We start from the raw sequence: 14,173 nt of genomic DNA on the forward strand, positions 1-14,173 counted from the left end.
GGGTGCTTCTGCACCCCCTGGTGCCTCACCACCCTTGCCTCACAGCAGGGGGTAGCCCAGTCACAAGAACCCCTTGTACTGACTGCGCTCTGCAGAGAGTGACAGCTAAGGGGAGGAGTCTTGGAGAACTAAGAGAATCCTTGCGCTCCTGCTTGCCCCAGAGAAGGCTGGGATAACTGTCTAGGTGTGGTGTCCTTCCTCCACCTAGAGAGTCCTCTGGCCCTGGGCCCAATCTGTTGGAAGAAGGAGCTTGCACAATGGGGAGGCACAAAGTGACAACCGGAAGGCCTCAAGGGACAGAAGCCCCATTGTGTAGGGGCAAGGCAAAGGTTAGACCAGAAACGGAAAGGGGCTCTGCAGGGGGCCCCAGCTGCTAGGGCCCTTGATGTGGGGCCCGCCACGGGACCTTGGGCCAAGAAGGATGCCCTTGGGCCTGGTGGAGGGGGCAGTGCTGGGCAAGGTGCCCATCACTGGGGGAGGGCAGACCCCACAAGGGGCGGCTGGGTACGCTCAGACTCCGCACCGCACCCACCTCCTGGGAAGGAGCTGCCCGGAGCTCCGTGAGCCTAGGCAGCTTCCTGAATCATCCCTTGGGAATTCCTGTCATTCCTGGGAGCTGCTGTGGCTTGGAGTGGCCCTCAGCCCAGGGTCACTGGGTCAAGGATGTGCCTGGCTATTTTTCTTCCTGGAGGGCCGGGTTGGGGGGGGGGGGCTTAGAGATTTTTGCCCCTAGCTCTTGGTCCCTATCAAGTCCTGAACTCTGATCGTAGTTGCCTCCTCGCCGCTTCTGTTCACGTTTTCAGCTTCGTAAAATCGCTGGGAAAGTCCTTCCTACTATCAGCCCACAATTCTTTCTCCGTGAGTTGCAGTTCTGCTCCCTAAGAAGAGGGTTCCATTGACAAGAGACCCCTCAAGGAGGACAGTCGCGTACACATTGTCCTTAAGCCGTTCCCTCGGAGCTAAGGGCTACTCCAGGTACCTACAAGTGGGCCCCGCCCTCCCCTCCCACAGTCCGGGGTTGGGGCGGGTGCTGCCGGCAGGGCGGTACAAAAAGCGTCCCGCCCTGCGCTCCTCACTTGACTCGGTCTGGCAGTCTCGAGCTTGGAGGCGGAGGCGCGCAGGGCAGCCTGGGTCCAGCCCACACCCCTCACCAGGTAGGGACTCTCCCTGATCAGAGGGTAGAGGGTGTTGAGAGAAGGAGCAGCGAGGAGGGGGCACACTGAGGGAGAAGGACCCAGGGCAGAGAGGCACAGAGGAGAGGGTCAGAGGGACACAAGGACAGAAGGGCGGGGGCATGCATAGGGAGGAAACACAGAGTCAACAATCCAACTCAGATGCGTCAGAGAGGTAGAGGGACCAAGGGCAGGAGAGGAGAATGCGTGTTGGAAATGTCAAGGTCCCATTTCCTTGTCCTTGACAGTCCCTAAACAGGTCGGGGGGGGGGTCGTCTACTTCTTGTCCCATGAGTGGACTGACATCTAGTGCTGTCTTTTCCCTCCGGGAGACTCGGGAGTCAGGGCTCCCCGCTTTGCTGAGCCTCCTAGGAAGGCTCCAGGACATGTGAAGGGAGACCCACCCTTGACGTTTGTTAGGGAGTCTCCAGAAGCCAACACCTCTGACCCCTAACCTCTGTTCTCCTCGGGTCTAGGAGGCACCATGTGGGGATGTTGTTGGCTGGGGCTGCTCTTGCTGCTGCTGGCTGGCCAGGCTGCCCTGGAGGCCCGGCGGAGTCGTTGGCGCAGGGAGCTGGCGCCAGGGCTGCACCTGCGGGGCATCCGGGACGCCGGTGGCAGATACTGCCAAGAGCAGGACATGTGCTGTCGCGGCCGTGCTGATGAGTGTGCCCTGCCCTACCTGGGAGCCACCTGTTACTGTGACCTCTTCTGCAACCGCACCGTCTCTGACTGCTGCCCTGACTTCTGGGACTTCTGCCTCGGGATTCCACCCCCCTTCCCTCCCGTCCAAGGTGGGCACCTAGACGGCCAGCAGGCCGGCCACCTTGTCACTCCCAGTCCCAACAAGGCTCAGGAACAAGGCTGATAATGGATATTTCCAGGCTTTGAAAAATGTAGGAAAGAAATCCTCACCCTGTTTCCTGCCCCTCTGGAAGTCCCTCGTGTGGTCTTACTTGACTCTTTCAAGCAACACTGAAAAAAATAGTCCTGTTAGGCCCTAGGGCAGGGCAGACAGGCTCCAGCACTATCTCTCAGTCAGTATGGGGAAGGTGGCAGCCCCACCTGCTGACTCATCCTGGGGCTGATAGAGCATGAAGGGCCCAGCCAGGTTGTCATAGCCAGAGACCTCACTTAGGATTCGGCGCCTCTGAGAATGGTCTGCACGTGTCCTTTCCCTGTCCTAGTAGGAGAACTACGGAAGTCCTTCCTGCCGCTTCCGAATGACTGCTGGGCTTTGGGCTAAGGAAAACCCATGCCTTAGTTGCTTTATATCAAAATGCTGGGCCTTTTAAAGGAGTTGCTTGCCTTACCTGGGCTTCAGTTTCCTAAAGCTCCTTCCATGCCATGGGCAAGTCCCAACTCATCTGAGTGACAAAGGGTACCAGGAATGTCATGGCTGGCATCCAGGTGAAACGACATGGACCCAAACGGAGTCCTTGAACAGCTTGTGTGTGGCACCCTGTGTGGGAACCCGTGGATGTTCTAGGATATAGTTTGGGATGTAGTTTGTCTCTAGATTTCGTTAGGCTGGGTGTGTGATTACCACCAGCTCGGGAGGTTTGGGGCTGCCCCTCTGGAAGTCCCTCGTGTAGTCTTACTTGACTCTTTCAAGCAACACTGAAAAAAAAATCCTTTGGCCATTTTTTCTTTCCTTCTCTCCCTCTGGTAGGGTGCATGCATGGGGGCCGGATCTACCCAGTCTTTGGAACCTATTGGGACAACTGCAATCGATGGTGAGTGTGAGAGATTGGGGTGGACTCAATTCAATCGCTATGTGGCAAACAGACTTGGCACCAACCCCTGTCACCCATTTCCCAGGGATGAGTTCTTTTTGTTCTCTGGGCCTCAAGTGTTTTCATCTGTAATGTGGAAACTTTCAAACTGACCACGACATCTCATATAATAAGATTCTAGTCACAAGCCTGGGAGTGGTCAGCCATCGTGGCCTGGCTGGGGGCCACACCTAAGCCAGGAGTTTTTCTCCACTCCTCCTGATTTGGGCTGGCCACCTTCCCAGCTGGGCTTGCTGTCACAGGAGAGTCCAAGGGGACGCCAGGAAGGAAACCTCTGCAGCATCCGCTGTCCTGGGCGGGATGAAGGGTCAGGGATGACTGTGTTGGCCATCAGCCAGTGGCCTGCAGCAGGGCCTTCCCTGGAATGTGCCCTCTCCCTACCCTCAAACCCCCAGTTTCAGGCAGGGGGAGGAAGGGGCCATGGCTAGCCTATCCTCAGAGCTGGGAAGTAGATCAGGTGGCAACTATGGAGACCTTACTGGAAACAGAAGGGTCTCTGCTGCCCTGAACCTGCCCCACCCCTCCCTCTGCCTGGACTGGGAGGCCCCTGGGAGAAGGAAACTTTTTGGAATGTGTTGCACATAGCTGTTTGCTTTGCCTCATGGGTGAGGGGTGCCGGGGTCACTGTGGGAACAGGGAGACCATATGTCTGTGGATGCTGGCATGTGTCTGGGTGAGGGAGGGTGTGTGTGTGTGTGCTCAGAAGGGCGGGGTGTCTGCAGAATTCTGCTGTTCTGATAGGGTGGCTGCCAAGGGGTTAACGTTTCCATTGCTGTCCCAGGCCCCTCTGGAATGCTGGGACCTGCTGCTACCAGTCCTGTCTAGACCTGCTTGAACAGCCCTGGGGCTCATGAGATGAGGACTGGAAAGCATTAGCTGACCCCTTCAGGACAGGTCCTGGTGCCTGAGTGACGCAAGTATCCATCCCACTTGCGAGGGGAAGATTGTCTATATGCCTTCCAGGCTGGACATCACCACACAGGGACTCTTCCTCAGGTCATGTTGAGGAGTGTTGAGGAAGGTAAAAGAGGGGGCATCCCTATCCCCACAGCCCCCTCCTGCTCTCTTGAGCACCACCCGCAGACATCAGGGCTAAAGAGCCAGCCATATTGGGGCTTGGCTCCCCTTGAGGCTCCTTATAAGGTGGCATTGGAGGCGGATGCCCTGCGGTGCCTGGAAGGAGGCTGGTTAGCATCTTGTAATAGCAGAGTTATGAGCTTGTAAAAACATTGTAGAATCCCTAGAATTCAGGCCTCCAGCTGATGCGTAATTACTGAAGACCTACTGTGTCGCAGGCACTGTGTTGGGCCCAGGAAGTACAGCTGGAGAGAGACAGACCCATGGGAGCTTGTAGTCTCACAGAGGACACAGGAAAGCAACACATACGATGTCATGCCAAACTGGCATGGATGTTACACAGAGAGGGAAGATAAGCGGGGGACCTGGCTTTATGATGGAGTATAAGACAAACAAGAGACTTATGCACTCAGAAGAGGTACCACTGAGGGGAAAGTGGGACACAGATGAGCTCTTTTTGGTGCGACCCTCAAGCATCAGAGACCGGAGGAGGTTCAGCCATGTTCCAGTTTCTGAGTATCTAAGGGAAGTTCACTCAAGACCTCAAGTCTAACTGAAATCACTCATGGATCTGCCTGGCCTCGGAGCATCTGGGACAGGGATTGCTGAGTGAGCTGACCTGGTTTGGCATCAGAGGAGGAGGGGCATGAAGATAGATAGGTTCATGATATGTGTCTTTGGCACGCACTGACAGGGCACATGTCAGGTTCACGGTAGACTCCAGCACCTGATCTCTAAGATGAGGACAGTGGGAGGAGTAGACCAGGGGAAGGCTGGGTGGCTTTAATCTGAAATGCCATTACACATCTTTTTTGTTTGTTTGTTTCCAGACAGGGTTTCTCTTTATAGCCCTGGTTGTCCTGGAACTCACTCTGTAGACCAGGCTGGCCTCGAACTCAGAAATCCGCCTGCCTCTACCTCCTGAGTGCTGAGATTAAAGGTGTGTGCCACCACGCCCAGCACCATTACACATCTGGAGGTATGGTCAGCTGAACATGAGCTGTAAAAGAAGGAGGGGGACCCAGGGTTCCTGATATGTGAACAATGAAAGCCTTAAACACCCACAATGGGGCAAGCCCTTCAGAGGCCTGCCATGGAATCCCTGGAAAGTGGTACTAGGCATTGTCCTCGCTCTGCTGATGAGAACATAGACAGAGGGGGTGGGGCTCTAAAAATAACCCCCTCGAGGCCACAAAACAGGCCAGCAGGACCAGTCCATGGTCTTAGCTGCTTGGCAGTACTGCCTCAATCTTTCATGTACTCAATAGCTATAAACTACGATGCAGGTTCATAATCCCAGCTATGCTGGATGCTGAGGCAGGAGGATGCTGAGTCCAAAGGTAGCTGGAACTCCAGAGTCATTTCCAAGCCAGCCTGCATAACTTAGTGATACCCTGTCTCAAAAGACAGACAGAAGGAACTGTGGCCCAGGGAGGAACATCTGCTTAACCACCATAGGGTTCAGTCCCAAAGACAACGAAAAGTAATATTTACTGGATGCTCACCATTTACAGGTGCCCCCACCCCCATAATGGGGCTAAGTGGGCTGAGGATGTAGCTCAGTAGAGTGCCAGCCAAGTAGGTTAGAAGCCCTAGGTTTGATCCTCAGCACCGCCTAAAACCTGACTTGGGAAGTTCAAGACTGATTTGGGGCAACATAGTGAGTTCAAGGCCAGCTTTTGCTACGTGAGATATACTGTAAGAAAAAAAGGCAAGGTGGGGGTGGGGGTGGGGGTGGTGATGGGAGAACAGGTCACAGCGCTTGTTGCCGTGAATGACTCTGGCTCTTTTTCTGTGGTGTGAAGCCAGTGGAGGGTTGGAGCAGAGGCGTGACGTGTCTTAGACTTAACAGGATGGCTGCGGTCACCAACTTAAACAAGCACGTGGGGTGGCGCAGGGTGGAGGGCAGGCCAGGAAGACTATCAGCCATCAGGTGAAAGGTGGCTGGGCAGACGTGGCCGAGTGGCCGAGAGTGTGAGACACGGTCTGGATCCGAGTGCACTGGATCAACGCGTGAAGGGTCAAAGGCGACTCCAGGCTTTGAGTCTGAGTTGCAGGAAGTAACATGATCTAGAACTTGGACCCACATTAAGCAGAACCTGTTGCTACACCCCCACAATGGTGATGTTGGGGAACTACGAGATCCTGGGCAGCAGAGATAAACTTAAGAATTGTGAACTTGCCTTTCAAAGCCACCAGGCTGGGTGGGGCCATTCAGGGGTTCCACTCCAGTGACTGGCTCAGAATCCCAGGCCCACGTGGACCTCTGGGGCTCCACAGCCCCCAGCCCCTTAGTCACAATTTCTTTATTTCTTTTCTTTTTCCATTCTAGCACCTGCCATGAGGGAGGGCACTGGGAGTGCGACCAGGAGCCGTGTCTAGTGGACCCAGACATGATTAAAGCCATCAACCGGGGCAACTACGGGTGAGAGGCCCTGGGTATCAGTGGGCACAGGAGGGTGCATACCTGTCCACACACATGATCATCACACATGGCTATTATGCTACGTGCACATGTTAGAACTGACTTCTGTCCCTTGTAGCTGTCACGGCTCCAGGACCTCTAGCCTTGACAGGTCTGACTTTCCCTTCTCTCCTCCAGGTGGCAGGCTGGGAACCACAGTGCCTTCTGGGGCATGACCCTGGATGAGGGCATTCGCTACCGCCTGGGCACAATCCGCCCATCCTCCACTGTCATGAATATGAATGAGATTTATGTAAGTCCGTGCTCACCCACATCCCTACCATCTATCTCCCAATGACTTAGCACGTGGGAACGATGAGCCTCTTCTTGTCTTGCCAAGAGCCTCTCCTCCAGGATGAGACTGTGTGGCCTTGGGCATATCGCTGCCTTCTCTGATGGGACTGTGCTTCCAAAGCTTCTGGTGCTTGCAGCAGCCCCTCCTGCCTCCTCAGCCTGGGAAAAAATGCTGTTGGGTCCAGTACAGCTGGGTCAAGACCCAAGGGGCCGGGGGGGGGGGTCACCTTGGTATTTTAGGAAAAGAGGGACAGACAGCTCTGGCCAGAAAGCAACAATTCTCGGAAAAACTGCTGACTCAGTGAATCCCCTAGGGAGGAGGGGGCTTCTGTTTTTCCACCAGACCCTGCCAGTCTTAGGGAGAGTGGGGGCAAGTAAAGACTCCAATGCTGCAGGCCTGGGCAGGGCTCTGCTGTCCATCAAAGCAGACAGGGAGAGGCCAGGGGACTTCTGCTCAAGGCCAGGGTGACCAGCCCCTGGCCCTGCCTTTCTCCCTGGGGCTGCTTTGCTATTTTCTGCTGTTTGTCTTGGCGGCCTGCCTGGTCACGGGACCTTACTGTTTCTTCCCTCCCCTGTCCTTTGGGGCTTGGAGGCCACTGCCCAGGCAGGAAGGAGGGTGTGGCTGATCAGAAGGTACAGAGAAAAGTGGCAGGAGAAGAGAGTGGGAAGCAGGTGGCCCTGGCTGCTGTGCCTCATTACCCACGTGTAATCTTTGTGGGTCCCTGAACAGGGCTGATTATTCCACTCAAGTAACGGGAATGCCACCCCTACCCCACTCAGAAGCAGGGCAACACTGGATCCCAATGCCGGAGGCTCTGGATTCTCATTGTGCCTCCAAAGCGTGGGACAACAGGACCATGCTAGAAAGCAAGTGGAATCACTTTTTTTTTTTTTACAGACGGTGCTGGGCCAAGGGGAAGTACTACCCACTGCCTTTGAAGCTTCAGAGAAGTGGCCCAACCTGATCCACGAGCCATTGGACCAGGGCAATTGTGCAGGTTCCTGGGCTTTCTCCACAGCAGGTGTGTCCAGGGGCAGGAACTGGCACTAGAGAGGAGGGCCACGGCCTGGCTTCTGACAGCTCTTTCTGCCTTCCCCACTAGCTGTCGCATCTGATCGCGTCTCTATCCATTCTTTGGGACACATGACACCCATCCTATCACCGCAGAACCTGCTGTCCTGTGATACCCACCACCAGCAGGGCTGCCGAGGTGGGCGTCTTGATGGCGCTTGGTGGTTCCTGCGGCGCCGCGGGTACGCACGCGCACAGGGGTTGTGGGCTGGAAGAGGATATAGCACCCTTTAGAACCTAGGCTTTGTGGTGCCATAGCGCTATGGCTCTTGCTTCTTTCTCTAGGGTGGTGTCTGACAACTGTTACCCATTCTCCGGCCGTGAGCAGAACGAGGCCAGCCCCACTCCTCGTTGTATGATGCACAGCCGCGCCATGGGGCGGGGCAAGCGCCAAGCCACTTCCCGCTGCCCCAATGGTCAGGTTGATTCCAACGACATCTACCAGGTCACGCCTGCCTACCGCCTGGGCTCTGATGTAAGTCTAAACATGGGGAGGGCGGAGAAGCAAGAGTTGGGGGGTTTGGTACGCTAAATCTTACACTGATGGACCTCCCCCCCCCCCCCCAGGAGAAGGAGATCATGAAGGAGCTAATGGAAAACGGCCCTGTTCAAGGTAAACATCCCCAGGCTTTCTCTGGTTCCGGAAACTTCCTGCTGGAGGCTGGGCGCAGGGCCTAAGAAATCTCTCCAACTTTAGGTACCAGATGCAGTTGTAAGAGGAGTGGAGGGTCCCTTACCCTTTCTTTGCAGGAAGCTCCTACTTAAATCAATGTCTAATATGAGGCTCTGGTGTCTGGATGCTCAGAATAGCAGGCCAAGCCCTGTCTTTGTCTCTGCCCACAGCACTCATGGAAGTACACGAGGACTTCTTCTTGTACCAGCGTGGCATCTACAGCCACACACCTGTAAGCCAGGGGAGGCCGGAGCAGTACCGCAGACATGGGACTCACTCAGTCAAGATCACTGGGTGAGTGAGGTTCCTGAGGGCACATGGGACTAGGAGCAGTGGCATTTACACTGGGAATTCTCTGAAAATCTTTGTGTTCTCTGCCAAACTGAGGCTGCTCCTCCCTCCTCCCATTGCCAAAGAGGAAACAGACACAGGGAGGATGGGCTGCTTGCAGGGGTGCGGGGACATGAGGAGCTTTGAAGGGTGTCTGGGAACAGTGAAACTGCCCCCTTGAATTTGAGAATTCAAGAGCTAATGGGGTGGGCTTGGGGGAGCGCATCCGGGATCTCAGCACTGAGATGTGGGCAGAAGGATTAGGAGCTAAAAGGTCACCTTTGCCTTCAACTTCACGAGTAGTTTGGACTATGTGAAACCTTGTCTCAAAACGCAAACTTGTCCCAACTTTGGCCAACCATTGAGTGACAGGCTATGCAGAGAGGGGTGAACACTCTTCAGGTCCCTGGCTAAGCTCAGATTTCAGAAGCCACAGGGGTAGCTTGGGGTGCTGTGATCCAGATGTTGAGACCCGGTGCAAGCAGTGCCCCCTCTCCCTCTTGCTTTGCCGCTAGGTGGGGAGAAGAGATGCTGCCAGACGGAAGGACCATCAAGTACTGGGTGAGTCTCTGGTGCGAGGCTGAGTCCCAAGTTCCTGCCCTTCTGAGCCCTCCCTCGTCCGTCTTTTGCCTCATGTCTCTCCCCTTTTCACTCCCAGACTGCTGCCAACTCGTGGGGCCCATGGTGGGGTGAGAGGGGCCACTTCCGGATCGTGCGTGGCACCAACGAGTGCGACATCGAGACCTTCGTGCTGGGCGTCTGGGGTCGCGTGGGAATGGAGGACATGGGGCACCACTGAGTCTCAGCCACTAGGCTGGGTGGGATCCACAGCCACAGAAGAGGCCTTGGAAGCCATGCCCCATGAAGTCTTGGGTGCACTCCGGGACCAGGTGCTAATCCCTACAGACTCAGATCCGCGCGTGCGCGCTAAGGCAGAATCCCACCTAGGAGCCAAAGATGCACCAGGCTGGCGGAAGCCCCCAGATATCACAGCCGGAACTGGGAAGGGCCCGGTTTGGAAACTGCAGGGAGTATAGACAGATCCCAGGCCCCTGGTCCCAGCCCAAGACCACGGGAGCTAAGACAACCCAACCTCATTACCCTCCTACCCACCCTCTTTCTCATCTTCTTCTTTTTGATGGATTCTGCCCATCTCCCTAGCCTCCATTTTGGTCGTACCTTTCCATCCTCAGTACTGCTTTCATATTCTTTAAAGATATTTATTTTTCTTTTCATTAAAATAAAACCAAAGTATTGATTATTACAGTGTCTGGGAGTCTTCAAGGTGGAGACAAAAACCAAAAAACAAAACACATCAAAGCTGGAGTGGCCCATGGCTAGACAACAGAAAGAACTGCCTGAAAGCTGGGAGCAGGGTACAAGTTTGTGCTCCCAGCACTTGGGAGGTGGGGACACAGGGATCTGAGTTCTAGGTTATCGTTGGATTAGGTAGCAAACCTGAGGACAGCCTTGGAGTGTGTGAGACCCTGACATAAGAGCAGGGAGAGGGGTGGGAGAGAAGGATAGCACATCACTGGGTGGCAGGCAGGGGTGGATAAACAAGAAATCTTAGTGTCCTTCCCATTACAATCCTCTGCGCCCATCCACTTGCAGGAGCGACTTGGATAACATGACCTTTGACCTCTGGAGAATGTCTGCCCTGGTTTGGGAAGGACCTTTTAGATGCTGGGTCAGCACTATCTATCTATCTATCTATCTATCTATCTATCTATCTATCTATCTATCTATCTACACACACACACACACACACACAAATGAGAGTGTGTGGCCCGGCCCTCCAATTAACAGAAGTAATCCAGTAGGTAGGGAACGACCCTGGCCTTTCCCTATTCCTGAGACAAGCTGGGCCCCTGACAGACCTCTCCCTACAGTACATCCCCAGGCTCTAAGTGCCTAATAGCTAGTGGTATACAACCCTTCCCTCCCCTCCTCTCCTTCCCCTCCCTCTCCCCTCCTCTCCCCTCCCTCCCCTCCCTCCCCTCCCCCTCCCCTCCCCTCTCTTCCCACCCCTTCTCTCTCCCTTCTTAACCTCTCTTCTCTTTCTGTCAAGGTCTCCTGTTCTCCCATCCCAGGTCCCAGCCTAATTTCCAGGATGCAGGGACCTGTGTGACAAGCCTCCTACCCTGTGCCTCAGTGGTGCACACCTACAATCACAGTACTTGGTGGTGCTGGAGGCTACAGAGCAAGTTCAAGGCCAGCCTGGGCTATGTGAAACCTGTCAGAATATGACAGCCCCAGGAGCCCTCTCTGCTCCTCAAATGATGAGAACTGTTGGTGGCTTATAGGCGATTCTGCTAAGATCTTCCCAGGGACCTAGCAATCAAGGCCATTAACTGTGGCCACCAGGTGTGGGTGCCACATAAAAGGACTGCTCCCCATGGTCGCCCCAGTTGGCTCTCTCTTTTCCTCTCTGTTCCCACATGTTCCTGGCGGGTCTCTTCCCTCACCACCCTTTTCTGTCCTTTCTGTCCCCACTTCTCTGTCCCCATGGCTCTGCTCCTGACTGCCTGCCTCTACCCCTTCTCCAGGCTTTCCCTCCCCTAGCTCCCCCTCCCTTTCCCCCAAATAAATCTCCTTTACACCAGGTCTGCTGCATCTGCATGGAGTGGTTTCTCAGGGGGTACCTTACACCCCACAGACTACAACCACGTTCTGGTCCCTGGTCCAGACACCCTCTCCTGCCACTCAGCTCTGCTGTGCCTAAGCCAGGGCCTAGATTCTTTATTCGCATGGTACCTGTAAAGGTTGACTGATGGATAGGGTGTTGAGCAAGGGATGCCCCGAAAACGCCCGCCCAGCATGGGTTAGACATCTCCTTCCCCTACTCTCTCTCCTCCGCTGCCCTTTCTCCTAACACTCGCTTGTGTATCTGCACTAGAAGCCCCTAGACTCTAGGCCCTAGAGGGAGACTAGGCCTGGATTGTAAGTTGGGTCCTTGTTCTTCCAAGGGTACCCTAGGCAGTCCTCGAACTCTGTGGGTAGTGACCTTGAACAGACCCTCCCGCCTCTACCTCCCAAATACTGAAATCAGCGTCTAGCACCACTACACCCTGCTGACCTTCCAGTTTGTTCTTTCACACCTCGACCCCTTCCCTTTCAAAACTACCTGTGGGTCCTTCTGAGTGCTGATACCAATAACCTGCATGGAGCTGTCTGGAGGGTCTGGGAAGGGAGCCCCTGAGTCACTAGTGAGGCCCTGGCAGGCTCCCAGGCCCAGACCCCCGGGCATCACCTGAAAGGAATGCCCGATAAGCGGTCCCCTTTGTCTCATTTCCTGTTTGCCAGGACGTCCCGAGCCCTTGGCCCTGGCCAGTCAGCTGGCCTCAAGGCTCAGGGCAACCTTGGGACAGCACGAGCTGGGAGTCCCGAGGGGGCAAGTAAGACTTGTCCTCCCCTCCGCAGCTGCAGCCCAAGACGCACCCAGATGGAAAAACCCCTGTCCGGGGAGAAGCTGGAAATGTCTGCCAAAGGTCCTTTGGCGGAAACCGCGGGAGGCAGGGCAGGAAAGGGGGCCCGAAAGGGAAATCGGATGTGGCCCCGTCTGCAGGCCCAGACTCTGTTGTGCCCCGCGAACCCTTGAGGATTCGACCCCAGCCCTACCTGCGCCTCTTCTGAAGTGGAGAAGAGGGAGTAGAGGGGGGACCCCAGCAGGTCTGCAGCTACCCCTGTTCTCTGCGCTACTGATGGGTGGCATATTGCCACGCTGAGGCAAGCCCCAGGCGCACCCCCACATGGACCTATGTCCTTAAGTGAGTATAAAGAAACACTTTCAACCCCAGCCCCCACCCTTTGCTGGGTATCCGGAGGCTAATCACATCCTCTCTGTTCTGGCCTAAGCACTTTAAACAAAGAGTCTAAAGGGTCTGTATCTGACCCACATAGCAGGGTGTCACTTCTGTCAGGTTTGTCTGCCTTCAACAGAGATAACAATGAACAAACTGCTCAGCGCTCAAAACCTTTGGGTTTTGCTCAGGACCTCCTGTAGCCCAGGCTGGCCTCTGCCTCTCTATGTAGCTAAGAATGACTTGAACTTCTGATCCTTCTGCCCAGTTAATGAGGTGCTGGGGATCGAGCCCCAAACTGCATGTATACTCTGCAGACACTTGACTAAGAGAGCTTTGAAGCTCGGGAAATAGTAACAGCCACAATCACTCGAAGGAAGCCGACGTGACCATGTAAAAGATTTTCATAATGAGCTATACGTTTGCTGAGTGCTTTGCCCACAGATGTCTGCAAACAGGCTGTTTGGGATATTTTACATATATTACCTCATTTAAGTCTTTAAAATAAACAGTTTCTGGGACTGGGTAGATGGCTCAGCACTTGCAAGTGAAGTGCTTGGCACTCTTGCAGAGGACCCAGGTTCTGTTCCCAACATCCTCGGCAGGTAGCTCAAAACCACCTGTAACTCTAGCTCCAGAGGACCCAATATCCTCTCTCATTGAGCACCCACACATTTGAGGCATATACAACACACACCACACACACATACAAAAGTTTTTGGAGTTTCTTTTGCATTTAAACAGAGAGTGGAAGCTAATGAGCGTCTTAACTCAGTAAGTAGGGGAGACAAGATCCAATCCAGGGTGCCTCAACCCTCAGACATCTGGTCTGGACTAATTTGTGGTTAAGATGGGTAGAGAGGGGCTGGGGGTGGATGGCTTAGTTCATAAAGCCCTTGCCATACAAACATAAACACTAGAATTCTGATATCCAGCACCCTCATAAAAGCCAGGCGAGCTAGACAAGACGGCCTGCCTGTGATCCCAGCTCTCCGGGTATGGAGGCAGAGACAAAGGATCCCAGAAAGCTAACCAGCTAGCATTAGGGAAATTAGTGAGTTTCTGGGCTTCAAGCTCAGCAAGAGACTCTGCATCCATAAAGCAGGAAGTGATATTATCACATGCCCTGTCCGCTGTGGCTGCACATATCACATACATGCAAACACTAATACACACACATGCATACATACACATACATACAAATACAAACAACAAACACACACACACACAGAGTAAACCTGCCTAGAACATTCCTGCTCATCCTTGCAAACCTAGCCTTACATTTCCCCCCCTCATTCCCCCTCAGCAATACCTGTCCTGACTGCCCCCTTCTGGGTCTACACCATCATCTGATGTAAGCTCCTGGGCATGGAGGATGCACTTGCCCACAACATGGGGGGGGGGGCGGCAGCAGGATCTCTCTTATCTCAGCTCTAATCTCTGCAGTTCCCAGTATGGTGCTTGGGTTTCATTCTGGTCTCCTGAGGGACTC

At 54.5% G+C, this 14,173-nt stretch overlaps 1 protein-coding gene across 1 annotated transcript; it reads left to right on the forward strand.

Moving 5' to 3' along the window:
• Positions 1 to 1,076: 1,076 nt before the first annotated feature.
• Tinagl1 (tubulointerstitial nephritis antigen like 1) lies at positions 1,077 to 10,139 on the forward strand. Its single transcript, XM_021160261.3, has 12 exons — positions 1,077 to 1,154; positions 1,649 to 1,966; positions 2,845 to 2,908; positions 6,378 to 6,470; positions 6,648 to 6,762; positions 7,702 to 7,825; positions 7,907 to 8,057; positions 8,161 to 8,350; positions 8,443 to 8,488; positions 8,719 to 8,842; positions 9,394 to 9,439; positions 9,537 to 10,139. The coding sequence occupies exons 2-12, from the start codon at positions 1,657 to 1,659 to the stop codon at positions 9,675 to 9,677; spliced, it is 1,404 nt and encodes a 467-aa protein (XP_021015920.1). The 5' UTR covers positions 1,077 to 1,154; positions 1,649 to 1,656; the 3' UTR covers positions 9,678 to 10,139.
• The last annotated feature ends 4,034 nt before the right edge of the window (positions 10,140 to 14,173 follow it).

The sequence above is a fragment of the Mus caroli genome, unplaced genomic scaffold (genome assembly GCF_978045245.1).
Source record: "Mus caroli unplaced genomic scaffold, Mus_caroli_1 scaffold_6, whole genome shotgun sequence".
In the NCBI taxonomy this organism is placed as follows: domain Eukaryota; kingdom Metazoa; phylum Chordata; class Mammalia; order Rodentia; family Muridae; genus Mus; species Mus caroli.

What these genes read in the sequence shown, in the direction of transcription:
- Tinagl1 (XM_021160261.3), top strand. Translation starts at nt 1,657, where the DNA reads ATGTGGGGATGTTGTTGGCTGGGGCTGCTCTTGCTGCTGCTGGCTGGC. An exon ending in TGGGACAACTGCAATCGATG is followed by an intron (nt 2,909 to 6,377) that starts GTGAGTGTGAGA and finishes TTTCCATTCTAG; the next exon opens with CACCTGCCATGAGGGAGGGC. An exon ending in CCTACCGCCTGGGCTCTGAT is followed by an intron (nt 8,351 to 8,442) that starts GTAAGTCTAAAC and finishes CCCCCCCCCCAG; the next exon opens with GAGAAGGAGATCATGAAGGA.